Source organism: Eptesicus fuscus, chromosome 13, assembly GCF_027574615.1.
Source record: "Eptesicus fuscus isolate TK198812 chromosome 13, DD_ASM_mEF_20220401, whole genome shotgun sequence".
Lineage (NCBI taxonomy): Eukaryota > Metazoa > Chordata > Mammalia > Chiroptera > Vespertilionidae > Eptesicus > Eptesicus fuscus.
Window position 1 is genome coordinate 79,164,126 of NC_072485.1, and position 27,657 is coordinate 79,191,782.

Below are 27,657 nucleotides of genomic sequence, written 5' to 3' on the forward strand. Positions count from 1 at the left end.
AACAGGCCACTTCCGGCAGCAGATAAAGCATGAGGTTTGACGCAAGCTCAGCCAGGGCCAGGGCCACTGGGCTGCCCGTCAACACCAGATGGGCCTCCGGCTTTTGGGAGAAACAGACTGAGATTCCCCCCTACCCCCAAATCCTATACCCAGTCTAGACACCCCATGGACACCTCCCTGAGGGACCTGAGGAAGCAGCCAAAATTATATCAGATCCAGACCTCAAAACGGGAGAAAGTGACTGCTGGGTGCCATCAAACAGTCGTCAAAAGCAATTGGTTAAGGCAACTGTATTTTCTTTGCTTATGTTTTTCCACTCCAATTATTTATAAAAATTCATTTTGCTCCTATGTATTTTTTTTTTCCTTTTTTAAAAACCGTGAACCATCTGGAATGTATTTGGGTATCGGTGGTGGCAGGACGCTGCTTCTGTCCAGCTCCCATGGGAGCCACTTGTCCTCTTCCCCTCTTCCAGGGCCTGGGGTGTCCACGGAGCGTGCTCAAGCCTCCTTCCCAGAGTTCACTCCAGGGCTCATCTTCCCAGCTGCAGCTGTTCCTGGGCAAGTCTGGGAGGCGCTCCAAGGAGCGCTGCCCTGAGCACACTCTTCTCCACAGACCAAGGGGGTCAAGGACCATGGGGTGGCCCCTCGACCCTGCGCACAGCCGTCCCTGCCCCGCCAGGCTGGGCAGTCCTGGGCCCTGGAGGGCAGTGACTCGTGTAGCCCTGGAAGCCAGGGCCGGCCAGGAGCCCGAGCCTCTAAAACATCTTCCATTTCTTACTGGAGAGCCAGCCTCGCAGAGGGTAAGGCCTGGCCGACAATGAGTCAGGAGCTGTGCTACCTCAGCAGGGGTGGTGGGGGGAGGGGTTGCGAAGATAAACCACTGGCTTCTCGGGCGGCTGGTGCCTAGGGCAGGAGTGGAGGACGGTCTCAGAGATCCAGGCTAGTTTTCTCCGTCCATCGTGTTTAGTTACTCGGGCCATCCGAGACCAGGTCTCACTTAGTAGAGGCCAGACTCTAAGCCAACCAGAGGGGTCTTGCTCATTTCTGATTTCCAGGTGAATGAATGAATGAGCTCATTTAATTTTCACAGGACATCCTATACAAATGGCAGAACTAAGGCTCAGAGAGGTTCAGTGACTTGCCTGAGGTCACACAGCTGACCACTGAGCCTGCCTGAGGGTGGTGTCAATGCCCCTCCTAGCACCGCCTGCCTCTCCTCTCAGGTCTAACCCTGGAATCTGCACCATGACGAGGGAGGAAAAAATAAGGAGGGAACTTTATTTAATATTAAAGTTGGAGAGGGGACCCGGGGGGAGGTCGGCTTCACTTGGTGATGGTGTTCCTGTAGAGAAGAGAAGGGCGTGAGGCTGGAGCACGGGCAGCCAGGCCCTCCGCCCGCCCAGCCCATCGCCCCGGCCCACTCACGCGTTCATGCTCTTGCCACTGCCGCTGAGCACGATGTACGGGGTCTTCTGGGCCTTCTGCTTTTCCTGGAGCAAAGCCACAGTGCCCAGGGGTGTGTCGCTGGAGCTCATCTTCTTCAGCAGCTGTGAGGTCATGGCCAGTCAGCACCAGGAGGGAGCACCACAGCCCACCTGCCACCCCAGAACCAGCTGATGTAAAGCCACCCCCAAGTCATCCCATGGGCCACCCACCGCCTCCTCGTCCAGCTTCTTCATCCTCCGCTCTGTCTTCATCTTGCCCGAGCCTTTGCCGTGGAAGCGGTGGGACAGCTGTCGGAAAGCCTGGGGACACGGCAGGAGCCACGTTAGAGCCGCAGAGGGTGGTGGCAGAGGGGAGAGAAGGGGAAACGGGCTCAGGAGAAGGATGTGCTGCGCTGGGGCCTCAGGATCTCCAGTGACACCTGCTGGGCGAGGCCGGGCCAGGACACAGGATGGAGGGAGGCAGCTGGCAAACCCGGGGAGTGTGAGCCGAGTGCTGGGGTGAGGATGGACACAGGGAGGAGGCCGGAGAGTCAGGCAAGGGCTGCCAGGAGAAGCTGGGTGTCCGTGAAGGCACAGGGCCGTCCAGGGCCTGGATCCTGCCACCAGAATGGTGGCCCTGAGGCACATCACGCCACTGAGGGGGCAGGTGAGCAAAGGAGCCAAGGCCCCTGTCCCCCCTCCTGCCGGGCCTGTGAGGGGGACTGCGATGCCCACCAGAGAGAAACAAAGGCACAGAGGTTCAGACAGTTCTCCAGGGCCCCAGCCAGGGGTCACCTGAGCCCAGACCCCGTGGAACCCTGAGGGCCCGGTGCCAGAGGCCCTCTCACCTCCTTGGGTGTGAGTTTTCGGCCCGTCTCATCCACATACTCGATCTTAACATCAGGCTTGTAGCCGTCCTTCTCCTTGAAGTCCTGGGTGAAGCCCCGGTACTCCTCCCGCCGGCTATACTTGTCATCGATGGCCCTGGCAAGAGACAGAGGGGGCCTCAGGGCCAGCCACCGCCCACCCTGCCTGGGTTCTGGCAGTCCCGAGCTGGCGCCAGCCCCGGGCCTTCCGCCCACCCCGCCACGCTCACATCTTGTCCTCAATGCAGTACACCGCTGACGGCAGGGACTTGTTGGGCGCCTTCACCCGGGCCACCTTCTGCACTGTCGTCTCCAGCAGTCCTGGGGAGAAGGGGTGGTGAGACTCCATGCTGTCCCCCCCCAAAACAGGGGCGCAGCCCCAGGGCAGGCTTGATGTCCCCAACTACACAGAAGGCTCTGTGGGACCCTCACAGACGTGCTGTGGGAGTAACGGCATCAGGCCTGTTTCGCAGACAAAGGAGAGACTCAGAGAAATCAGGCCCTTGTCAAAGGCCACTGAGTAAATGGCAGAGCTGGTACCCTAGTGCCAGAGGCTGTGCCGTAGCCTGGACTGCCTCAAGTCCCCCATTCTTCCTCAGGAGACACTGAGCCTTGAGGGATAAGTGGTGCTTTGTAGAGGGGCATGTGGACACAGCCATCAAAAATGGGGTGATGTAGCCCTAGCTGGTATGGCTCAGTGGATAGAGCATCAGCCCAAACTAGAGGATCCCAGGTTTGATTCTGGTCAAGGACATGTACCTCGGTTGCAGGCTCGATCCCCGGCCCTGGTCAGGGCACATGCAGGAGACAACCAATCAATGTGTCTCTCTCACATCGATGTTTCTCTCTCTGTCTCTCCCCCTCCCTTCCACTCTCTCTAAAAATCCATGGAAAAATATCCTCGGGTGAGGATTAAATAAATAAATAAATAAATAAATAAATGGGGTGATGTAGACACTCCAATGACTGCCCCACAACCAAGTGCAAAAGGAGTGGCTCATGGGTCCTGGGGTGCGGCTCAGACACTGGGAACAAGAGAGACATCAGAGGGGACCAGGGAGCCATGCAGGCACCTGGCGCCCGAGCGCTTACCTTTGTTCTGACACAGGAGCAGCGCGGCTGCCAGCCCTCTATTCACGATGGGCTCCTCGTCCAGGATGGTGGTGGAGGAGGCAGAGAACTGGGGGTGGCACACAGTGCTGAGTGAGCCACATGACGCTTCTCACCCCTCACCCAAAGTCACCCCACCACACCCTGTGAGATCTATGGACCCCCTTTATGGGGGAGGAGACTAAGGCTCTGAGACCCTGAGTAACTGGCCCTAGGCCTCAGAGCTGGAAAGGGCAGAGCTGGGGCTGGAGCCCAGGTGGTCTGCCTCCAGCCCCAGTCCCCAACCCCACTCGGCTGTGGCCCCTGCCCTTCCATCCTCCCAGCCCCCAGCTTGGTCCTCCCTCAACTCACATCCTGATGCTGCTTCTCCTCATCCAGGTTGACTGTGCTCCAGCCAATGTTCTCCTCCCCGTCAGACTCAGAGCCACCATTGGCCGAGCGTTCCTCGTCCCGTTCGAAGTCCTGGAGGACAGAGACCAGCGTCAGCCCAGGCAGCCCGTCCAAACACAGCTCATCACTGAGGACCCCTGGGGCCGACACTGCTGCCCACACCTGACCCCCAGCCCAGAGCAGAGCAGGTCAGTGAGGGGAGCTGCCTGCAGACTCACCATGAGCTCCTCCTGCTCCTCCCGGTTGCCGGCCAGCCCGTACGTGGGGATCTCCCCCAAGGTGCGGCAGAACTCCGACGTGGCGTTGAACACGATGGTCCCCTTCCGCTCCGGATCCTCATCCTCCTCCCAACCCCGCTGGCGGGACTCCAGCTTCTTCACAATCTCCACCACCTAGAGGAGGGAGCAGCTGTGGGCAAACCCAGAAGTTTCTGGGGCGGTGCCATTGAGACCCAGGAACCCAAGACCCTCCTGGTGGTAGCAAGACAAGCCATTCCTACTGCCTGCAGCATACCTGTGGTGGTCTCCATGTCCTCCCTGACTCCTAGCCCTCTCCACCTGCACCTGCTCCAAAACCGTCAATGGCTCCCTACTGCCCTTTGAATCAATATCCAAAAGCCTACATGGCTCTCATAGCCAAGCCCTGCTCCTACCTCAGGCCACCTCCTACCTGGCATGGCACCGAGGCCCCTCAAAACTCTGCCCCTGACATTATCCCCCAACTGCACCCACTGTCCTCTCTATTGTGTCACTGCCATCAGCACACAAGGATTATCTGGGACCTCCCCTCCTTGAAAACATCCTCAATCACATAGCCCACTGCTCTGCCCGACAGCAACCTCCTCAGAGAAGTTCCTCCTCACATCTACTTCTGCACCCCTTCCCTTCCATTTTATTACATTTCTTTTTTATTTTGAGAATAAAATTAAAGCTAGGGACAGTGAAATAAAGGGCTTAGGATAAAAGAAGCAATAGGAGAGCCTGGGCCGTGTTCTGCTTTGGCTCTCTAGAAACATTATAGGAAAGTGAGCCAGAGTGAGGGCGCATGCAGGAGGCAACCAATCACCGTGTCTCTCATGTTGACGTTTCTCTGAATACCCAGCCCAAGATCCCAGCCCTCCAGCTGTTCGCTCATGTCACCTTGTCTGCCTGTCTGCTCTCATCACTATCAGACGTTACTGTTTGCGCATGTGGTCGCTGTTTCTCCCCAGCCCCGTTAGAAAGTCAGATCCGTGAGCACAGGGCCCCTGGGCTGCCTGTTCACCAGTGCCCTCCAGCCACTAGGGTGATGCCTTACCCACAGAAGGAGGCAACATGTATTCACAGAAGGCAGTGAAGGGTCTGACCCGAAAACATCATCCAGTGAAAACACTGCAGAAATCTAAAAGTCTACAAATAATGTGGTATTAAACAAAAAAGAAAAATAAGATTGGAATTCAGGCCCAGCCAGCGTGGCTCAGTGGTTGAGCATCAACCTATGAACCACGAGGTTACGGTTCGATTCCCAGTCAGGGCACATGCCTGGTTGCAGGCTCAATCCCCAGTGTGGGGTGTGCAGTAGGTAACAGAGCAATGATTCTTTCATCATGGGTGTTTCTCTCTCTCTCTCTCTCTTTCTCTCTCTCTCTCTCCCCCCCTTCTTACCTCCCTCCTTCCCTCCCTCCCTCCCTGAAATCAATACACAATTGGAATTCAGGTGCAGCCTACAAGGGCACAGGTGCCTGTGCTCCTAAGAACCGGCCATCACAGGCCACCTGTCATTCTGTCCTGCTGAGGCCCACACCCTCCGGTGCCCGCGTACAGGCTGGAGGGCCCCTTACCTTCTCGCCGCTGTCTCGCAGCTGGTGTAGCTGCTGCAGCTGCCGCAACCGGCGGCCCTTCTCCAGCTGCTTCTGCAGCTCCAGCTCCGCCTCATCCTCCTCCAGCAGCTCTGGGGACCCAGGTGGCGGCCCGCCCTCCTCTGGTGGACAGAATAGGAGATGCCTGTTCAGATCATCCTCTTGGGCCCTCGGCCTTTTCCTGCCCCTCCCGTCCACCCTCAGCAAGCTGGGGTCCCCTCACCCTCATCACTGATATCCATGTTTTCCACTCGAGTGTCATCGGACGGTGGGGGCTGAGACACAGGCTCCTTCTCTTCCTCCTCCTCTGGGGCCTCCTCGTTTCCCTCGGGCACGCGGCGCCGACCCCGGCCCCGCAGTCTGGGGGGAAGAGACTTCTCCAGTGAGCATCAGCCCCTAGGTCAGCCCAGCCCTCATACCCCACCCGTGTCCAAGCCCACCTGGAACCAAAGTCCCCATCTTGAGTCTGGTCCCCAAGAGGCAGCAAGTCGTCAGCCCGCACTACCGTCTCCTTCTCCTTCTTTCGGATCTTCTTCACCTTCCGCTTGGTCTTTTTAAAGGTCACCTGAGGGGGGGGGGGGGGAAGAGTGACATGAAGGAGGAAGGGGGGAAGTGGACAGCCACAAGCCCACGAGAATGAACACTTCTTACACAGAAACAAGATGTGAGGTGCATGCGAGTATCATCCCACCACTGAGATGAGGAAAACAGAGGCACAGAGGTTAAGTACCTTGCCCAAGGTCACCCAACAACTAAGGAGAGCTGGGATTGTGAATCCTGGGATTGTGGCCCCAGAGTCCTGCTCTCAGCACTCAGCCATGCAATGTACTGAGCCAGCTGTTGACCTCTGTGTTCATACAGTCATCACAAGTAAAAAATGCACATGCAGCTGTCACATGACCACTCGCCAGATTACCGCTAACCCTTGCAACAGCCCCTAAGGGGTGGCTCCTTCCATCCCACCTCAGGTGCCTCAGACTCACAGTTAAATGACTCCCCCAAGGCACAGGCTGGCCACGTGGCAGAGCCTGAGCATAAAGGCAGGTCCACCTGGCTCACAGTCCCTGTTCTGTCTACACCCACCACTTCCCTGGCATCTCCTCAGGGCTGCCAATCACTGCTCCTCCATAAGGACCGAGCACCGCTGGAAGCCTAGCCTCCCTCCTTAGCTCATTGTGACGGGGGAGGCACCACTGCCCCAGTGACAAGTGTGGGCAGTAGCTGAGGGCTCACCATCTCCTCTGGCGTGAGGTACTCGGAGGCGAGCCGCGGCCCGACCATGCTCAGGGACTGAGCTTGCAGCCGCAGCTTGGTGCGGATCTCTTCCAGCTCCCGCTCCCGAAGGCCATCGGCAGTGCCGCCCTGCTCCAAACGGAAGGAGTGCGGCCGCTCACCCTCCAGCTCCTCATCGTACTTGGACAGGATAGAGCGGGGCTTTTGCTGCAAGGCAAGAGGTACAGGTTGGGACCCAGCCTGGCTCATGAAAAGCCACAGGGCCACCCATTCCTCATAGCCCCACGGCCCAGGTTCCCGCCTGCCTGTGCCAGGTCGTCCACACTCTCATCCTCTGCGTAGGGCAGGTAGTCGGGCTTTTTCTTCCGCAGCTCCACGTTCTTCTCCGCCCGCTCCTTATCCACCAGGTTCACGTTCACCAGCACGTCCTCCTCCTCCTGCAGCACGCCTGGGGACAGGGCAGGGGCCACTCACACTTGCCCTCAGATCAGCAGTGCCTGTGTCCCCAACCAGAGGACCCAGCTCAACCCACCTTTGTCCTTCAGGGTAAGGATCATAGTCTGCCCTTCTTGGAAGGAGTCAATGGCATGCTCCACAGTGAGGCCCTGCAGGTCCCGGGCACTGTACAGGTCCTAGAAGGGAGGGGGAAAGCCCCGCGGAGTCAGGAGCCCTGACCCACCCGACCCGGGGATCCCAGCACCAAGGACAGCAGTGCCACCCCAACCTCACCTGCCGCCTCTGCCCGAACTCCTCCTCCACCAGAGTGCTGACACCAAACTCCTGGTCCATCTCCTCCAGCAGCTTGGCCTATAGGACAAGGCGGGGGGAGGGGAGGGAAGTAGGGGCACCTATGACCTCAGGCCATCCGGGTTCACCAGAAGACACACAGGCTTTATCAGGTGGGAGTGCAAAAAGGGCACGCCGTGCAGGCAAGCCACTGAGAAGCAAAACAGACTCCAATGACCGTAAACCTCCTACCTCTCTGAGCCCAGCCTCACCTCCCGGGGGTCAGCCTCCTGCCTCACCAGCTGGTCAGGCCAACAGAGGCACTGGGCAACCACCCCCAGCTGCCCAGGGCCTCACCCTCTTCTCTGCCAAGTCCTTCTCCTTCTGCAGCTGCCGGCTCCTCTCGATCCAGGCTGCAGTGTCATCCAGCCAGGGGTCATCCTCCCCCAGAGTCTTTATCTTCCTGAGGGGAAAAGAGGACCTTCTGGACCTTTTGGGAGCCCAGCTCCTGCTCCCCCACCCCGACTGCAGAGCTCCTGGGCAGCTCCTCGGGCCCTTGCCTTGCCCGCCCTGGCGGGGACCCCCTCACCCCAGCTTTTGGTTCAGGAGGCGCTTCTCTTTGGCAGCTGCCAGCTTTTCTCGCAGCTCCTCTCGCTGTCGCAAGACCATGGGGTTGATGACATCGGCTGCCACGGGCTCCTCCTTGGTGCCCGCCTCTGGAAGGGGGGCCCAGACGTGAGGCTATGCCTGCCCATGGCTGGTGGGGAGAGGAGGGAGCCACTCACCCTGCCCCTTCCAGCTCAGGGGGCCAGAAGGGGCCAGGAGAAGGGGGAAGGACCCTTCACCTCCCTACTGCCACTTTATCCCCACACTCCCGTGTCACCCCACACAGCGTGACGGGACCCTCCGTGCCTTCCAAAGCCCCTCAAATCATGCTTAAAAAGAGCCCAACACCCCCAATCAGTTTGTAGCAACTGTGCACATCTCTCAGCGCATATACCAGTAATGCTACCTCCCGGCCAGAGTGAGGGGCAACGCCAACTGTTCAAACTTAAATAAGCTGAGCCCCTGTCTGTGGAGTAGCCACTCTCAATCTCACTGTTTCACTAATAAACTCTCTTTCACTTTAAATTAAGGAAGGGAGGGAGGGAGGGAGGGAGGGAGGGAGGGAGGGAGGGAGGGAGGGAGGGAGGGAAAAGGATAAGCTGAGTGCCATTATGAAAGCACGGAGTCCCATGCCTATCAGCAAGTACACACCCACAAGGCCACTAACTGGTACTGAACCTGCGCTCCAACCCCATTTCCTCCATCCAAATGCCCTCCTTCACCACCATCCGCAGCCACACACTCACCCTTCTTGACGGCATTGACTTCCAAGGGTTTCAGCCCCAGCTTTGCCCGGAGTTTACTGAGAACGAGATGGATGTATTAGGAGCTGTCCAAAAATGGGGCACCAAGTGCATTTCTAGACAGACGGGGTGAAAACGGGATGGGCCTGAATGGTCCTACGGGTCCCAAACACAGGGTCTGACCCAGGCAGTCCAGGGCATTGGGAAGGGCACTGGCCTCCAAATCAGGGAGCAGGGGCACTGGGCCAGGCCTGCCCTAACCAATGGAATGCCACCTTCCTCTTGGGCTCAGTGGCCTCCTCTATAACTCACACGGTTGCTAACTGATTTAGGTGGCACCTCCAATTCCAGCCCGAATGCATAAGCGTATGAAAGCCTCCCAAAAGCAGCTGCTCCAGACCCACCTGATTCAGAAGCAAAAAGTGGGCATGAAGGAGACGGTACTTACTTGGTCTCCTCGATGCTAAGGGACGAGGCATCTCCGGAGCTAGTTTTGGAACTGGCAGCTGGAAGAAGAAACGCGGCTCAGGAGCTGAACACAAAGCCAAGAAGCCATTTCTTCGGCCCCAGCTGCAGGCCAAAGACCAGGGCCCTTCACCAGCACCAGGCCTGGCTGAGACACCGGAGAACAGCGGCATTCTCCAACCACAGTAACTCCTCCTACCCGAGTTCCAGTCTCTGAGAAGCCCACCTCTTCTACAGACCTGCCTTCCTTGACCCAAAATGCCCAGCTTTCTGCAGTCCTCACTTTGCTACCCCTTCCCTTTTCTGGATGCTGTGTTTTCAGCCCATATTGCCCTCTCTGGCCTCACTGACTGACAAATGCCACCTCCATGAAGTCCAGTTCAATTATTGATCAGAATGAACTGCTCTCCCCAAACTCCACAGCACAGCTGGTCATTTCTGGGCCGGTTACTTCCCACAAGGCAGGGACCGTGGTGGTGCATGACCGCGTCCTCTGCAACTCATGTAGTCAAGAAACGGACTTAGTGGTGCCTGCCCTGTGTTGGATGTTGGGAACAGAGATAAAGATGCAATTCAAACTTCCTCCATCCACCTCACAAACAGCAAATAACTTCACTAATCACACAAACACAAGCCAGACACCCTCAGATGGAGCGCCCCCACCCAGCTGCCACCACACGCTCACCTTTCCTGCATTCCCACCCCACGACCTACCTCCTATCCCACCTGGACCCTGGATGCCAACCGCTCCAGACTCTCTTCAAGGTCACCAGCCCCTTCTTTCCAAACCCCATGGGTTCTTTTCCCAGTTTTGCTTGATCGCCTGTGGTGTGTGGCACTTGATCATTTTTCCTTCTTCTAATACACTTTCCACACAGATCCCATGTCCTATGGTTTTCCTTTTGGGCTATTCTACCTCCTTTTCTGTAGTGTTTTGCTCCACCGACTACTAAAATATTAGCATTTCTCAGGCTCTACTCCTGACCCTGGCTTCTCACTCCCCACTCTCTCAGAGGACTTCATTTGCCACCTAAACACTCATCTCTCCCAAATTGGATTTTTCTACAGGTTTCTCCCATTCGCATCAAACGCAACACTCTCCAAAACTGAATTCATTATCTTGCCCCAAAAGTCTGCTTCTCTCCCAAACTCCTCAACTGCAGTGGATGACACCACCGCCCACCTAGCTGCTCAAGACAAAATTCCGCTCATCCTCAATTCCTTCTTTTCCTCCCCACCCTCACTTAAGTGTGTTAATTCCACTTCCAAACGACCTCGTCAATCTGTCCAAGTCTCTGCGTCCCACTGCTGCTTCCTTGGTGCAGGCCACACCTGGCCCCGCCCTGACTACCCCTGACCCAGTTCTCAATGCAGTGATCACCGCAAAATATGATTATGATCAACTCACTTCCCAAATCAAATCATGGCTCTCTACTACCATCAGGACAAAGTTCAAATTTCCTAAAAGGGCCTACGGGGCCCTTCGGTTTGGAGCCTTACCTGTATTACAGCCTCTCTCTCTGCTGTGAGCCCTACCCGATTCGCCTGCCCAATGCCACGTTTTCTCTGGCTTCTGTACACGCTGGTACCACTTCATTCATTCGTTGTTCATTCATCCATCAATCCATTCATTCACCCATTCAATTTATGGAAGGCCTGTGATGCGCCATTGAAAACAAAGTTTCGGCCCTCACAGAGTTTAGTAGAGGGAGACAACCGTTAATCCCAAATACCTTTAAGAAGACCTTTTAACAAGTGCCGACAAAGGCAGCTTACGGATGCCTCTGCCCGGAGTGCTGGGCACTGCCTTCAAACCCAGGGACCCCCGGCCCCACCCCCTGCGCAGGCCCCGCCCCTCACCGGCCTCGTAGCCATCGTCCCGCTTCTCCCGCTTCACGCGCCGCTCGGAGGGCTCGGCCTGGCTGCGCTCCCGCCCGTGCGCACCGCTGCGGGCCTCAGTCTCAGACCCGCGCCGCCCGCCCCCGCGCTCGGCCCCCCGTTCCCGGCTCCGCTTCCGTCGTTCGCCGCCGCTGCCGCCGCTGCCACCACTCCGGTGCTTGTGTTTTTTGTGCTCTCGGTGTCGCGGCGGCTGCTCGGTGGCGCCCCCGGTGCCGGCCGCCGCCGTGGTCCCGGCCGCCTCCTTCTCCCCGCGGTGCTTCTTTGACGACCCCATGGCGGTACGTCGGCCCCGAGCCCGGCCGCCACCGAACCCCGAATAGGCAAAATGGGAAAACTTCCGGGTCGCCGTGCGGCCGCTGTCGTGTTGCCGGAAACCAAGAGCGGCTGCTTCCGTAGTTCGCTTCGGAGCCGGCCCCAGAGGTTCATGGGAAAGCCGGGATCGGAGCCGAATGCGCAGTCGCAGCGGCCTCGGGCTGGGTAGAGGTCTCGGAGCGGATGGTCCGACTGCGCGTGCGCTACCTCAGGTGCGCGGACCAGGGATGTGGTCCGGGGACTGTAGGTCCCACAACTATAGGGACCTAGAGGGCATTGCAGAGCTGACGGCGTCCTCGGCCTCCCTCCGCTTGCACACCCCCAGCCCCGGGCCCGCTCTCGCACAGACTCTCCTTGGACAGCTCCCGCCGCTCCAGTAAGACGTCCGGCTAATGGGCTCCCTGAGATCGTGCCTCCATCGGGCGCTGGACGACCCAGTGAAACGGAATTTTTGGACAGGAACCCGGATTCTTTGTCCGCCAGAGTCGAAGAATGAATTCACGGACAGAGAGTAGTATAGCAAAGGTGGAGATTGAAGAACAAGTGCAGACTCCCACATGGGGAGAGGGAAAGAGTCCCACAGAATGGACTCCCACGTGGGGAGGGCGAAAGGGTCCCCTGAGTTCCTTTTTCCTGTGGCTTATAAAGGCTGCAGATCCTGGTGCCTTGATAGCCCCTCTGATTGGTCACTATTCCCTTAGACTGGTTACTATAGTAACTCCTGGACTCAAAGGTCGAACCTCACGTGGGACAAGTGAAGTTCTCCCCCGCTCCCCGTGTCCCCCTCCTCTTAGTGTTTTCCTGTTCCCTTTGGGCTTTCTTCTCCTTCTGGATGAAGGGTTTCCTTTATTTTGTAAATATAGACCCTTTGCTGTTCCCAGCTCCCTCCTATGGAAATGTACCTGTTGCAGCTTTTCAGCTTCCCTATTCTATGGAAATACACCTTCTGCGGCTCTGCAGCCCAGTGCTTCCGACACGGTCCCCTTAATTTCTAAAATTTCCTAAACCTGTCTTATTTTACCCCTAAAATCCCTGTTTGACCAGCATGCTGTCCTCGAGACCCCAAGTTCCACAGCCCAGCCTCCGAGTCCTCCAACCAGTACTATCAGCAAATGCTGCCTTTCCACGTTCCCTGGGCTGGGTTTTTTAACCTGTGAACTGCTAAGGAGCTGTGTGTCTGTGAGCCCCCTGAAATTGGGTGTAAAATTCAGCACAGTTGTGTGTGTGTGTGAGTTTGTGTGTTTTTTCCTTGAGGAGAGGGGCTATACCTTGAAGTTACTTAAAAGTCCAGTTCACACAATCCCTCCTGACCCTCAGCCCCAGTTGCTCCATCTGGTGGCCCCTGTGTGGTCCATCTGCTGTGGTGTGATATGTGTGCCCTTTAAAGGGCCTCCCTACTCCCCCATGGGACTGGGATTTCTCAAAGGTACAGGCCATCCTGTCCTATTCACTCTTGAATTTCTAGGACCAGCACACGTGCTGGCGACTAGGAGTGGGGGTCGCAGCCGTTGCTCTGTGAGATGCCCCACTCCTCAGGAGCACACACAAGGCTGTGTGGCTCCACACGCCCCTGGGTCCAGGTGAAGCTAGATCCCGGGTCCAGGTGAGGCCGTGTGCCCCTGGATCCGGGTGAGGCTGGGTCCCGGGTCCGGGTGAGGCCTCGCGCACCTAGGTCCGGGTGAGGCCACGCGCCCCTGGGTCTGGGAGAGGCCATGCGCCCCTGGGTCCGGGTGAGGCCTCGCGCCCCTGGGTACGGGTGAAGCTGGATCCTGGGTCCGGGTGAGGCCGTGTGCCCCTGGATCCGGGTGAGGCTGGGTCCCGGGTCTGGGTGAGGCCACGTGCCCCCTGGGTCCGGGTGAGGCCACGTGCCCCTGAGTCTGGGTGAAGCCGTGCCCCTGGGTCCGGCCGAGACCAAACCAGAGGGAGTCGGACCTCCGTTACCACCATTTGTCCACCATCCAGAGCTGAGGGGTCAGTGCCGACATGTACACATAAGGAACTGGTGGACATTGAAATTGGGTCTCAAAAGAACTGTTGGTCCAGAAAGAAACTCAATACAGACTGATTCATTTGCCTGTCAGCATAACTATTATTGCTTGTCTCACATTCAGTTCTTATAAGTATATCTCTAGTGACACATGATCTCGCTCATCTAGGGGAAATGATGAACAACATAGACTGATGAACAAGAACAGAACCAGAAAAAAGGAGGCATCGATCGGACTATGGGGCCTCAGAGGGAGGATGGGGGGGGGTGGGGGGGGGGGGGAGAGATCAACCAAAGGACTTGTGTGCATGCATATGAGCCTAACCAATGGTTAAGTTCAACTGGGGTTTGGGGCATCCGTGGGGTGGGGTGTAGGATGGGAATGGGGGGATGAGGACAAATATGTGACACCTTAATCAATAAAGAAATTAAAATATAAATAAATAAATAAATAAAAAGACCTGTGTGGCTGGGACAGCCGGGGGGAGGGGGGAGCCGACAAGCTAAACCTGCTACCTGTCCACCTGCCACCTCCTTCTCCCAACCGGCACTCTGTTCCCTCCATCACCAGAAATCTCACACTGGCCCAGCCGGTGTGGCTCTGTGGTTGAGGGTCAACCCATGTACCAAGAGGTCGTTGATTCGATTCCTGGGATTCCTGGTCAGGGCACATGCCTGGGTTGTGGGCACGGTCCCAGTTTGGGGGCAAAGCGTGCAGGAGGCAGCCTATCGATGTTTCTGTCCCTCCCTCTCCCTTCCTCTCTAAAAATCAATAAAAACATATTTTTTACAATGAAAGGAAATCCCACACTGTATTTTCCTTAAGCCTTTAATTTTTATCTAAGGGACTGGATCCCCAGTCCAGGCTTGGGGTGGAGTGCCTCTCAGGCTGGCGGCCAGTGGTTCCTGTCTCGGGGGGGCTCTGAGAAGAGTGCTCCATCCTCTCCCCTGTTGGTCGTTGGCTCCTTAAAGACGAAGGCAAAGATAGAGGCCACTGGACTCTGCAGCCCCCCAACCCTGCACCCAAGGCCACCTTGGGCTGTAGGGAGGGAAAGGCCGTTGTCGCTGATGATACGGGTTCAAATCTGGCTCCTATGCTGTGTGACCCTGAGGAGTGACTCCAAGCCTCAGCTCCCTTCCTGTGAACTAGGTCTCAAGCCCTGCTCTGCTCAGGCTGCTCTGAAGGGTAAGGGGCAGAACGTGTGGGAGGCTGGCCTGGCACCAGCCCACCATGGAGGCGGGGTGTGTGGCCTTCAGATGGGCACAGGTCCCAGACTGGCTCTGCTGCTATTCACTCCTGTGTCCTTGGGAAAGACCCTGCCCCTCAGGTCTTCAGTTTCCTCGTTGAGAAGTGGGGGGACACTCCTGGCCTCACCTTCCTCGGGGGACGTGGAGGACAGAGCCTGGGGAAGTACCTGCTGACCGCTAGAGTGGCAGTCTTCCAGGTCATGGAGGGGGGTGGAGGGTGGAGGGTGGACAGGGCAGGACTGAAGCTTAGATTCAGGGCGGATCAATGTGGCTGCCCACAGAGTTCCCTCAGCCTTTCCCAGACTTCCAGCACAAGAGGAAGGGGGCTGAGGAGACCCTGCAGGGCCCGAGTGCTGGTAATGCACCCCTTCCTCACAGCCGGGCAGAGCCGGTTTCGCGGCCAGCTGGATGGCCTCACCTGGGTTTCCGGGAAGTGCCCTTGGCATCCCCCTTCCGAGCCTCAGCCAGCAGCTGTTCCTCATCCAGCCCCAGAGCCGACAGCACCTGGGAGAAGCGCCGGGTCGCCGTGAGCCGGGCATTGGTCTGCGGAGAGAGAGGGAGTCCCACTGTGCACCAGGGCCCCGAGAATAAGTGGGGCTCTGATTACTGAGGGGATCCCAGGGCTTCCAAATGGGCAGCAGCCTGGGGTCCCATCTAAGGGGCCCACCCCCACCTCGCCTCCCTACCCACTCAACCGGTGAAAAGGCGTGTTCTCGGGGAGGCCACCCACTTGCCCGGGCGCTGGCTCTCACCTGCATGGCCTGCTGGAACAGGAAGGGCCGGGCCTGCACCCTGTGCTGGATGCCCTGCAGCTCGGCCTGGTACTCAGCAAAGCGCTGCCGCTCCTGGCGCCTGCGGGGAGACGGGCCTGTGGGCAGCTAACCATGGGCACAGCCCGTCTTCCCTGAGGACGTTATGCCCTTCCCTTTCAGAGCCATTTCATCCCCCTCCTCGCCCCGGGTTCCTCCTGAGGTCAGTGGGGTAGGAATTAGTATTTGTCCCATTTTACCCAGGACTCCCCTGAGGCTCAGGAGGGTTGAGGGACTTGTCCAAGGTTGCACAGCCGGGACACGAGAGACTGTGTCTCCAGGCTGTGCAGCTCGGGCTCGCTCGTCCTCCCAAGTCACTCCCAAGGGAGAGGGGCCAGAGGTGGCTTCTGAGCAACTGGGTGTCTGCTCGCAGCCTGTCCCCTCCCCAGTCCACACGCTGTGCTTCTCACACTGCCCCGTGAGGGGGAAGCCGTGGCTTCGGCAAAGCCCGGTGCTGGGCTCTGGGCTCTTTTCTCTGCTACGGCAGCGGTTGGGCCAGCTTGCCAGCATTTGCTGTGGTTCTTACAAGCAGACAGCTTAGAAAACGGGGGAACTAACAACAGTGCTGCAAATAAAACACATTCCAGAAAAATCAAGGTTCCACTGGAGAAGCACAAATCCGCGTACAAAACCCGGTTTGTGCCCTCGTCGGAAATGTGTCCGCTCAACTAGCTGAGCCTCCGGGCGGCGGGAGGGGCCCTCTGGCCGCAGCGCACACAGGTCCCGGCATCCTTCTGTGAGGACCTAAGAGAGGCAGGGGATGTGGTGGCAGCACCCGGACAGTACGGAGCGGGAGAAGACTCCGACCCATGCTGGGACCTCCGGCAAGTCTGCTGGGCCTGGACCCTTGTCTCTGAGCCAGGGAGAGAATCCTCTTCCACTCAAGAAAAAGAGATGGACTTGAAAACCCATGGCCAGGGACAGAGTTACTGCAAAAAGGAGTCTCCCCATTCAAGAGGGAATTTACAGCAGTTACAAGGGGTTGGGGGTGGAGGGACATGAGCTGGCATTCAGTCTCTCTCTCTTGCCCAAGATGCCATGTACATTTTCCTGCTTGGTTCTCTATGCTATTTCTGTTCGAATGGAGAGAAGGCACAGGTCTGGGACCTCCCCCTCCCCGAGTGAAAAGGAAGCGTGTCAGTGGATGTCAGCTGTGTCCATCACCTCTGGATGCAAGGAATGCACATCACCTCCCCACCACAGGGCGACCACTTGTGCCCGCCCTCCTGAGCAGGGCAGGCTCCAGTGCAGCTCAGAGCAAAGTTCAGAGGCGGTGAGGCCGAGAGGCCCCGTGGGAAACACTGCTCCTAAGTAGAAAATGAAGGCTGCGTGTTTGAAATCCTCCTCTCACTGACATTTGCCCCTTGGAGTGTGAAACCTTGCGCTTCCTGCCTTGGTAAAAAAACAACGAACTTAAGGTCTGGCAAGAAGGCATCTCCCAGGATGAAAGGAGATGAGGCGTGGAAAGGGCTGCCGTGGTGCCAGCTGCACCCAGGAGGCACTCAGTGGCAGTGGCATCTGTGAGCAGTGTTCCCTGTTTCAGTAGGCTGGGCTTTGGGGGAAGAAGCTGGGTATCGAGCCCTCCCAGGCAGTGCAGCAGGGTGGCTACCTGGCGGCCTGGCTTGGAATCCCAGCTTCGCAGCTCACTTGGGAAAATTGTTTGAGCTCTCTGGGCCTCAGCTTCCTCATATGTAAAATCATGGGAATGGTGATAATACCTACCTCATGGGCCTAGTATGAGTCTAAAAGAGATTTTTCTTTTAAGTATGCATTTGTGGGTTGGTTTTTCTTATTATTAGATTTTTATTGATTTCAGAGAGGAAGGGAGAGGGAGAGAGAGATAGGAACATCAATGATGAGAGAAAATCATTGACCGGCTGCCTTCTGCACGCCCCCCACTGGGGACTGAGCCTGCAACCCGGGCATGTGCCCCGACTAGGAATCAAACCATGACCTCCGGGTTCATAGGTTGATGCTTAACCACTGAGCCATGTCAGCCGGGCTGTGGATTGGTTTTTTAAATGGTCAGAATATAGGAAGAGAATAAACTCACTGGCCCACGAGCAATGGCGGTCTCCGGGAAGGGGGGCGGGGGGGGGGGCATAAGTGCTGTTCACATTCTACATCAGCTATTGGGTAATATCTGAGTTGTTATAGTAAGCATACCTGGCTTGAGAAATCACAAAAACAAGGTTTGAAAGTGTGAAGAAGCATGTGGAATATTTAACCTGAGCATCTGACAGCTTCAGAGATTGTTATTTCTTGGGTGACCTGGGCCCAGCCCCTTCTCCGGAGCCTCATGGTCTTTGTCTACGCTACACAAAGTGGCCGGCCTGCCTGCGGCTGGAGGATGGCAGTGCAGGCTCAGCCCTGAGGATGGCAGTGCAGGCTCAGCCCTGAGGAGAGGTGAGGCTGGGTCCGCTGGGTCCTTCTGTCTGACACAGCACTGCCTCTGCCCTGTCCCCACCAGGCCCTCCTCAGCCCAGCTTCCTACCTCAGCTCCTCCAGCTTGCGTTGGGCAGCCCCCAGCCCTTGACTCCTGGGTGCATAGGTTGCCAGGCAGCGGGCCACCTGCTGCTGTACCTGCTGCTCCCGGGTCCTCCGCTGCTCAGCCTGCTGCTGCTCCTCCTGCTGCCGCCGCTCCCAGGCCTGCAGCATGCTTCTGAGGTGGGGAGAGGGAAGAAGAGGGTGGGAGAAGGCTGTGGGGAACAGGAGGCTCATAGAGGGTCAGGGGCCAGGAAGGGGAACATAGGGCTAAGTGAATGCATTTTGATTTGAAGGACAGGCAGGTGGATGAATGGATAGGAAAAAGAAACTGGTGATGTGATGAATGGATGTACGGAGGGATGGATGAATGGTGTGGATGGTTGAATAGACAGCACCTAGATCGACCTGGAACATTCTTCCCCCAGCTCTCATGGCCATCTCATCAGTCAGGTCTTTGCTCAGATGTCAGGGGAAAAAAAGACTTTCTGACCACCTCATCTACCTCTCAGATATTTTCCAGTTCTAGCTATACACCTTGTTTGTTTTATTTTTTTAAGATTCTTTAGATTGATTTTTAGAGAGAGAAATGTGAACGGGAGAGCAACATCAATCAGCTGCCTCCTGCATGCCCCCTACCGGGATTCGAGCCTGCAACCTGGGCATGTGCCCTGACAGGCAACCTTTCAGTGCATAGGACGATGCCCAACCAACTGAGCCACACTGGTCAGAGCCACCATGTTCATTTCTTTATTAATCGTCCTTCTCCCCAAGTAGAATGTAAGCCTCATGAGTGCGGTTTCCTGTCTATTTTGATACATTCACCGACAAGGTATCCCTGGCAGCTAGAATATGCCTAACATAGACAGAAACTCAATCTTGGTGAATCAATGCATAATGGAATCATGGACAGATAGACAAAGCGGGGCGGGGGAGGGGGATGCAGTTGCTCAATCAGCACATATTTATTGAGCACCAATAGGTGCAGGTCCTGTGTAGGGAACTAGAGAGGCCGTGATCAATAAGATCTGGCACCTGCCCTCAGTCTGTACACAGGGACAGACACCCAGCAGCCCACTGCAGTGTGGTGTGGCAAAAGCTATGACGGCGGCGAGCACAGAGCAGAACTTCCTGGAGGGGACCTTGACTTGAGTTGAAAGATGCATCTGAGTTAGCTGGGCGGCTGAGGGAGGAGGGAGAGCACGGGCCTTCCAGCCACTCTGACCAGCTGGCCTGGGAGACAGGAGCCTCCTTACCAAGGAACCTGGGCTTTGTCCCAAGGGCACAGGGAAGCCTGGAAGGATCTCAAGCAGGAGGTGACGGGGTAAGAACTGAGGGGTACTATCAGAATGCTGACTGGATTCTCACCTACCACTTCTAACTGGTCACTAAGACCCTCTGAGCCAGCCTCCAAATGGACCTCCTCTCTCCATCCCCATGGCCACCTGGTTCAGGCCCTTATCATCCCTCACCCAGGCAATGCCAACAGCCCTCCACCCGACTAGGTCTTCCCCACCTCCTCCCATTATCTCTTGTTCAAGCCCCAAGTCCTCAGTCATCTAACTCTCCTGCCATTACTGTTGCTTTGCCCATTTGTCTCCTTTTCCAGCAGATCTGGAGCTTCTTAGCTCGGAACCAAGTTTTTTTATCTTTATATCCTAAGGCCGTGGTCGGCAAACTGCAGCTCTCGAGCCACATGCGGTTCTTTGGCCCCTTGAGTGTGGCTCTTCCACAAAATACTACGGCCTGGGCGAGTCTATTTTGAAGAAGTGGCGTTAGAAGAAGTTTAAGTTTAAAAAATTTGGCTCTCCAAAGAAATTTCAATCGTTGTCCTGTTGATATTTGGCTCTGTTGACCGATGAGTTTGCTGACCACTGTCCTAAGGACACATGAGTATATACTCAATATGTGTTGCATTAATCACTTAGTTAATAAATTATTGATGGCCCACCCAGTGTTGCTCAGTGGTTGAGCATTGTCCTATGAACCAGGAGGTCACATGCCCAGGTTGCAGGCTGGATCCCCAATGTGGGGCGAGCAGGAGGCAGCTGATCAATGATTCTCTCTCATCATTGATGTTTCTAGCTCTCCCCACCTAAGAAGCATGATTCCTCTCTGAAATCAATAAAATTATATATATTTTTAAAAAGAGTAAAAATATTTTTAAATAAAAATAAATTAATTGATGGATTGTTGATGGATAGAAGATTGGAAGTGAATGAAAAGTTGGTTGTGTCAATAGAGATGGATGGGTTGATGGATCCATAGATGACTGGATGACCAGAAGACGGGTGGGCGGGTACATGGAGGAATGGATGAGAGGATGAGTGACGAAGTATCACTTGGAGAATGGGCTCCTTTTCTACTCCCTGCCCTTGGCCCGCACTCCTTCCACCTCACCTGTTGGCCTCCTGCCGTTTGTGGAAGGTGCGGGTAGGGAAGCTGGCAAACAGTGTCTCGTCTTCTCCCAGGGCCTGGGCCTTCCCACAGCGGTTGTAGTTTTGGACGGCAATCCGCCACGCCTTCCAGGGATGCTTTTTGAGGCCTAGCCCGGGGGGAGGAGTTACCTCTCCTGGCCCAATGGGCAATCCCCCCCAGCACCTGGAGCACAGGCCAGCCCTGCCTGAACTCCGGGCCCAGGCCGCCGGCTCCCCCCCCCCCCCCCCAGCAGCGTCCTCGGGAACCCGGGTGTTGAGCCCCACACTCACCACGTTCCAAGTTTTGCTCTAACTGCTTCTTCATCTTCTCCAGGTCCCACATCCCTTCCAGCTCCGTGGCTCTTGCCTTCCGCCTCTGCGGCCCTTGGGGGTCACTGGAGCTGGGATTGCTCCGTGGGCACTGCAGTTCACGCTCCTCGGAGGCCTCCACGCAGGCATTCCACCCCTTTCTCCGAGAACCCGCCCTCCTCCTGCGGGGGGCCCTGTGCTCGTCCTCCTCAGCCTCCTCGGCCTCCTCAGCCTCCTCGGCCTCCTCTGTCTCCTCTGACTCAAACCATTCCTCCTCCAACATCGACCTCCTCCTGGGAGGCTGGGGCAGTTCCCCAGAACTCAGACCACTCTCAGCCTCCTCAGCTTCCTCCTCAGCAGCCTCCTCAGACTCCAACCCTGATCCTGACTTCTTGTAGGGCGGCTGCAGGCCACACTCACTGGGCAGCTCCAGCTCTTGGCCCTCCCCTTGGCCGGAAGGCATGGAGACGTCCCAGGCCTCGAGCTGCTGTCTCCTCTCCAGGTTTCGCACCTTCATCTTCCAGAATAAGTCACGGGCCTCTGAAGAGCTGTCCGTGCACTTACGGCTGAACTTGTGCTGCGGGGCCGCCGGGGCGGAGAGGGAGCCGGGCTGGCGTGGAGCCTGGCCCTCTGCGGTGTAGCTCTCCCAGGCCCATTGGAAAGGGAAGGAGGGCTTCCGAGGAGAAGAGAGAAAGAGACTGAGGAGGGAGAGGGCAGGGGGCAGAGGTCAGGGTCAGGACACTGAACCCCAATGGGGCCTGACACCCAGCATCCCTCCCGGCCCTTCCCACCGCTGCTTACTCCTCAGCCTCAGCAGAGCCGTGCCCTTTCTTGTTCCAGCTTCTGGGCCTCCGGTCCTTCTGGTCCTTCTTTGCCGTCGGCCCTCCACTCTGAGCTCTCTGCCGCTGACTCCAAATGACACGATTACCACTCCCCAGCCTCCTCTGGGTGAAGACAGGAGAGAAGGCCCGGCTCCTAGACCACATCACACCTCCACCAGGGGGCCCTCCACTTCTCTGCACCTTGGCTGGCCCCTAAAACTGACTGACAGCTACCTTAATTCATAATATTAAAATAGCAACAACTCAGGAGAGGCTCGGACTGCCACGCATCAACTCATTTCACCTTCCCAAGGATCCTGTGAGGTCGGTACTCACTATTACACCCATCATGCAGATGAGAACACTGAGGCTCAGAGAGGTAAAATCATTTAACTAAGGTCACACGGCCAGTAAATGGAGCCAGGACCTGAACATGTTGAGTCTGTCCCCAAAGCGTAGTTTGTCACCATTGCCCTATGCTGCCTCGGGGTCCTGGACCGCTCTTCTGGCCGCCCCATAGGGCCCTGGACTTGCTAAAACCAAGATGGCAGACACTCATTATCTTTCCCAAAGTCCTGCTCCTCCCACAGTGTTCCCCAAATCGCTCCATTGGGAGCCTGGGAGCCTGGGAGCCATCTCCTGGCCTCCTCCTCGGCTTCACCCCCATCCTCATAAGCCTCCCCATGGCCCCTTCCTCCCTCGAGCCTCCCTGACTCTCCCCTAGGCCTCAGCTCAGTCCCATGGCTTCTCTAGGGCCTCCCTCAGCCCTGGCCTCCCCTGGCCCCGAGAGCCAGGCTGCCCCTGGGCAGTTGGAAGTCCCCCGTGGGGCCTCCCTCACCTGCTCAGCCTGGTCGATGCCGGACAGAAGCTTGAGCAGCCCTGTGCCCATCCCTGGAGCCTGGAGCCTGGGGTCCTGCCCTGCGCTCCCCGATGTGGTCCTGACCAACTGTTGGTGGGTGTTTAACATATTGGTGTCCTGCCCCGCCCCCCACCCCCTCCTGCCAGCCTTGGAACTGTCCTCTCCACCATCTCTATGGCAACCAGTCCTCAGCCAGTCTCCAGGAAGCTGAGCCAGGTATGTGAGGCTAACTCCCTACTAGAGGGAGGACTCAGCAGGATGCTGAGGAATAGTCCCAGCCTGGGAGTTCAGAAACGCAGGGCCAGTCCTGCCTCTGCTCCTGCCTCTCGGCTCCTCGGCGACCTGCTGGGAGCCCCGGCCTTGCTTGGCCTGTGTTTCCCCGGCTCTCTGTAAAATGGGCCTCACCACTCAGCCACCTGGAAGGGCCCTCGCACGCTGTGAAGACGGCGGGGTGACACCAGAGGCGGGCCCTCTCCCTCTGCCTGCCTCCGGGGCTGCTCCCCAGCCCTGGCGGAGGCCCTGTGGGAGCCAAACTGAATTCTCACAAGGTCTTGTCCAAACCAATTGCCCCCCCCAGGCCCTGACAGGGGGGAAAGGCCAGGAAGCTGGGTGCCGTGTCCGGGAGCGAGGCAGCAGGCACCCCAGAGCCCGGAGAACGCTCTGCGGGGGTTAGAGCATTTCAGCCCAGCTTCTAAGCAGCACCCAAAAGCCTTGACGTGGCAAATCCCGGTGGGACACCTGGCGGTGACCGCTGCCACCAGCCGCATGGGAACATGGTGCCAACCGAGGCCCTGGCGGCTTGCCATCGGCTCTGTGACCGCAGCACCCATCTCTGTGTTTTATTTAACCTCGTGTTGTTTTGCACAGTAACGTGCTGCACAGGCCTGCAGCCTCGGAGCAGGAAGCGCAACCTCCCGGCCTAGGTGTGTAGCAGACTAGGCCACCTGCGTTTGTGTAAGCCCCTAAGATGTTCCGACGGTGACAAGAGTCACCTAATGAAGCATTTCTTAGAACATATCCCGTCGTTAAGTGACGCATGACTGTACATAATTTCCTACAAAAATGAGATCATACTTCTGCTCAATAGTATGTTCTGCCCAGCCTTCCATGCCTTACACGCAGAGCCACCATCACTGAGTGTCATAGCCTGACCAGCATCATGTACCAAACCCACCCCCTACCCTCAAATAGGCACATGGCTTCCGCCAGCTTCACCGCAGCAGACGTGGCCACAGTGACAACCGTGGAAATGAGCCATTGCACATTGGGCATTTCTGAAACCTAAGTTCCTGCAAGCAAATTTGCTGGCTCTAAGCAACATAACTTTTTAAAAATCCTCATCCGAAGATATGTTTATTGATGAGAGAGAGAGAGGGAGAGAGAGAGAGAGAGAGAGAGAGGGAGAGAGAGAGAGAGAGAGAGAGAGAGAGAGAGAGAGAAAGGAGAGAAATATCAATAGGTCAGGATCAAACCCGCAACCTAGGTATGCGCCCTGACCAGGAATCGAATCTGCAATCCTTTTGGTTTATGGGATAATGTTCCAACCAACTGAGCCACCCGGCCAGGACAGCAATATACCTTTTAAAAATATTCTTATTGCCGAAACCGGTTTGGCTCAGTGGGTAGAGCATCGGCCGGCGGACTCAAGGGTCCCAGGTTCGATTCCGGTCAAGGGCATGTACCTTGGTTGCGGGCACATCCCCAGTAGGGGGTGTGCAAGAGGCAGCTGATCGATGTTTCTAACTATCCCTCTCTCTTCCTCTCTGTAAAAAATCAATAAAATATATTTTAAAAATATATATTCTTATTGATTTCAGAAAGGTCGGAAGAGGGAGAGGAAGAAACATCAATGATGAGAGAGAATCCTTGATCAGCTGTTGAGCCCGCAACCTGGACATGAGCCCTGAACGGGAATCGAACTGTGACTTCCTGGTTCATAGGTCAATACTCAACCACTGAGCCATGCCTGCTGGCCATGACTTAGGTTTTTAAAAGATCCCTGTAGCTGCTGTGTAGAGATGAAACTGGAGGGCCAGGAAACAGTCTGTAGGACTTGGGCCAGGATAGGAAGAGAGAGGGGAAAAGAGGAGAGGTCTGCAGACTGGGCCTGGGCCTGGGCCCGCCACCACTTCGAGGTCAGGAGAGGTCAGGGAGACACAGCCCTGGAGACCAGACAGAGGCCAGTGGGGACGAGGTGAGCCAAGAGAGTGAGGGCAGCCAGTCACGTGAAGACAGGGTTGCAAAGACAGGGGAGTGACCAACTGTGATAAGAGCTACTGAGAGGTCAAGGCAAGGTCGACAGTTCACAACCAATTTGGCAAACGTACTTGTTCCTGGGCCCAGATTCCCAGGATCACACACAGGAGGCTCCTTGCAGACTCTGGTGTCGCAGTGAGGCTGGGCTGGGCCTCCGCCACACCGCTCAGCTCCTCCTCACAGAGCCCCACCTGACACTTCCCCTTTGGAGCTAAAAGGAAAAGTTTAGGAAAAATTTAGCTAAAGTCTAGAGGAAATTTTCTTCCCCTTGAGGGACATATAGGCTTTGTTTTTTTTTCTGGAGGTGGGAAGGGGAAGCTAAGTTACTATGTCACCCATTTTTTGCTTAAGCTATCAGGAAGCTCAGAGTCAAAACTGATATTCAATTAATAGAGCACCGTGAAAGCTTTTGAGGGCCCCAGATTTATATACTTAGGTTCTTGCTCCTGATTTTCATTTTCTTTTTTTAATTATATTTTCATATTCTTGAGTTTCCATTTCTATTTTTATTTTATCTTCCTGTTCTCATAGGAAACAATCTTAGCTGCATTGCGAATAAGCCAGGTATACAAATTAATCCCACTCATTCAGCAAATATATGAAAATGCCTTGTACTTGTCAGGTCCCTTAAGTTTGCAATTGACAGTATTAAATTAAGCCAAAAATGATAAAATAAATACCTGGCTTACTTTACTCAATCATAAAATGGTCAGGGATGTCCGTCCTCAAGGAAGGGCGATCCCAGAGAATGAGGCAGAGAGCTGGCCCTCAGGCCGGCGACCAGTGAGTGACTGTGGAGCGGGCAGGACAGTGCTCCCAGAATGGAACGGGTTTTCAGGCGCTTAACACAGCTCTTTCCCTGATTTCAAAGCCCACAGGCAGGGCTGTCAGGGTCGCAGACCGTCCAGTGTGAGATGCCCCCACCGAGGGGCCATGTGGGGACCGTAGGCTCACGGACCCCCATGGCTGTCTTAAAGGGGGGCTGGCGTCCCACTTCTTGCCTCCCTCCCCGCTGGGCAGGAGGCAGCCTGTGAGCAGAAGGCGATCTGGGGCTGTGGGTGTTAGGTACTTAACCCAACTTCCAGAGATTGGGAAGTCCACCCTCTGTGTGAGGAGCAAAGCAGCCAGGCCAGTGTGGTTCAGTGGTCAGGTGAACCAGGGGGTGGAGTCTCGGGAACAAGAACGTTCTCTCTCATCATTGATGTTTCTATCTCTCTCCCCCTCTGTCTTCCTCTCTGAAATGAATAAAAACGTATTTAAAAAAAGAAAGTTGTGACACGTGCTACAACACAGATGAACCTTGAAGCCATTATGCTAAGTAAAATGAGCCAGACACATAAGATAAATACTATATTACTAGTGACCCAGTGCACGAAATTCATGCACATTAAAAGGGGATTAACTAGAGGAAATAATATAATATTGCTATTTGCCCTTTCTCTATAATAGAAGTGTCAGAGATGAAAGAAAATTAGTAAAATGTATATGAAAACCTTCCTCCTGTCAGAGTCTGGGGCTCACCATGGGACCCAGAGTCAAGTCCCTGCCCACCCACATGCACCTCAAAATCGCGTGAGACCCAGACCCGGCCGCCCCCCCACACATTGCGCTAGATCCTGACGCGGCCAGTCCCACCCTTCTCACGCCCTGCCGGGCAGGGGGCGTAGCCTCAGGTCCCCTGGCCCAGTGCTAGGACGGGGGGCGTGGCCTGAGGTCCCCCAGCCCAGACCAGGGCGGGGGTGTGCCTTGAGGTCCTCCATCAAGTCCCGCCAGGTGGGAGACAAGGCCCGAGGTCCCCTGTCAAGCCCAGCCAGGCAGGGGGGCGCAGCCTCAGGTCCCCCATCAAGCCCTGCTGGGTGGGGGGCACAGCCTGAGGTCTCCTGTCAAGCCCTGCCAGGTGGGAGGCGTGGCCTGATGTCCCCCCCCAGGGGTGGCGCTGGGGCGGGGGGAGCAGCCTGAGGTCCCCTAGCCCAGCACCAGGACGGGAAGCGCACCTTGAGGTCCCCTGTGAAGCCCTGCCGGGTGGGGGGCGTGGCCTGAGGTCCCCTGTCAAGCCCCATGGCAGCGGGGGAGGGCGTAGCCTCAGGTCCCTGCTGATTGTTCGTTAAGGCTCCTTATGGGAACTTGGCCTCAGCTGTGGGTGCAGCCATCTTTGTGACAGAGTGATGGTCAATTAGCATATTCCCTCTTTATTAGATAGGATTCCACTTACCTAAGTAACCTGGAATAGTCAAAGACATAGAGACGGAAGTAGAACAATGGTTGCCAGGGGCTGTGGGAAAGAAGAATGGGGTTAGTGTTTAATGGGGACAGAGGTTCAGTTTGGGGGGATGAAAAGTGGTGAAGATGGATGGTGGTGGTGGTTGCACAGCAGTGTGAAAGACTTCAGGTCACAGGGAAGGGTATTCAGACTCAGGAGGCAAGGGCAGTCACAAGATGAACTTTTTTTTTTTTTTTTTTTTTTTTTTTTTTACAGAGAGGAAGAGAGAGGGATAGAGAGTTAGAAACATCGATGAGAGAGAAACATCGATCAGCTGCCTCTTGCACACCCACTACTGGGGATGTGCCCGCAACCAAGGTACATGCCCTTGACCGGAATCGAACCTGGGACCCTTGAGTCCGCAGGCCGACGCTCTATCCACTGAGCCAAACCGGTTTCGGCACAAGATGAACTTTGAGCTTAGAAAGACGGATCTGGCCCAGCAGCGGGGCAGGAGGCAGGGTGGCCAGTGAGGAGTTTGTTGGAATAATTCAGGCAACAAATGATGGAACGAGTGTTGACAGAACAACATCATTTACTGGAGGCTTCGGAGCCAGGCACCTTTCCAAATCGTTCTGTGGTTTCTGTTAGCCA

At 56.2% G+C, this 27,657-nt stretch overlaps 2 protein-coding genes across 3 annotated transcripts; both read right to left on the reverse strand.

Moving 5' to 3' along the window:
• Positions 1-1,260: 1,260 nt before the first annotated feature.
• On the reverse strand, positions 1,261-11,637 carry SART1 (spliceosome associated factor 1, recruiter of U4/U6.U5 tri-snRNP). Its single transcript, XM_008146931.3, has 20 exons — positions 11,263-11,637; positions 9,386-9,443; positions 8,941-8,996; positions 8,178-8,304; positions 7,946-8,051; positions 7,592-7,669; positions 7,395-7,494; positions 7,168-7,310; positions 6,863-7,069; positions 6,070-6,194; positions 5,853-5,989; positions 5,612-5,751; positions 4,011-4,184; positions 3,754-3,864; positions 3,385-3,472; positions 2,523-2,613; positions 2,275-2,410; positions 1,658-1,747; positions 1,428-1,549; positions 1,261-1,344 (listed from the first exon to the last, which is right to left on the reverse strand). Exons 1-20 carry the CDS (start codon positions 11,573-11,575, stop codon positions 1,326-1,328), a joined length of 2,421 nt encoding a protein of 806 aa, XP_008145153.1. The 5' UTR covers positions 11,576-11,637; the 3' UTR covers positions 1,261-1,325.
• A 2,784-nt stretch (positions 11,638-14,421) lies between these two features.
• TSGA10IP (testis specific 10 interacting protein) lies at positions 14,422-26,965 on the reverse strand. 2 transcript variants are annotated; one of them, XM_054725190.1, is made up of 8 exons: positions 26,798-26,965; positions 21,669-21,811; positions 20,850-21,565; positions 20,542-20,686; positions 18,152-18,319; positions 15,601-15,700; positions 15,267-15,391; positions 14,422-14,565 (listed from the first exon to the last, which is right to left on the reverse strand). In XM_054725190.1, the coding sequence occupies exons 1-8, from the start codon at positions 26,861-26,863 to the stop codon at positions 14,430-14,432; spliced, it is 1,599 nt and encodes a 532-aa protein (XP_054581165.1). In that variant the 5' UTR covers positions 26,864-26,965; the 3' UTR covers positions 14,422-14,429. The 2 variants fall into 2 exon arrangements, with proteins under 2 accessions (XP_054581165.1, XP_008145154.3); XM_008146932.3 differs by lacking the exon at positions 26,798-26,965 and adding an exon at positions 22,527-22,664.
• Between the last annotated feature and the right edge of the window lie 692 nt (positions 26,966-27,657).

What these genes read in the sequence shown, in the direction of transcription:
- SART1 (XM_008146931.3), bottom strand. Translation starts at nt 11,575, where the DNA reads ATGGGGTCGTCAAAGAAGCACCGCGGGGAGAAGGAGGCGGCCGGGACC. An exon ending in CTCCTGAACCAAAAGCTGGG is followed by an intron (nt 8,052 to 8,177) that starts GTGAGGGGGTCC and finishes TTTTCCCCTCAG; the next exon opens with GAAGATAAAGACTCTGGGGG. An exon ending in TGCGAGACAGCGGCGAGAAG is followed by an intron (nt 4,185 to 5,611) that starts GTAAGGGGCCCT and finishes TCCCTCCTCTAG; the next exon opens with GTGGTGGAGATTGTGAAGAA.
- TSGA10IP (XM_008146932.3), bottom strand. Translation starts at nt 22,655, where the DNA reads ATGTTAAACACCCACCAACAGTTGGTCAGGACCACATCGGGGAGCGCA. An exon ending in AAACGGCAGGAGGCCAACAG is followed by an intron (nt 18,320 to 20,541) that starts GTGAGGTGGAAG and finishes TCCCCACCTCAG; the next exon opens with AAGCATGCTGCAGGCCTGGG. An exon ending in GGCACTTCCCGGAAACCCAG is followed by an intron (nt 14,566 to 15,266) that starts GTGAGGCCATCC and finishes TTCGTCTTTAAG; the next exon opens with GAGCCAACGACCAACAGGGG.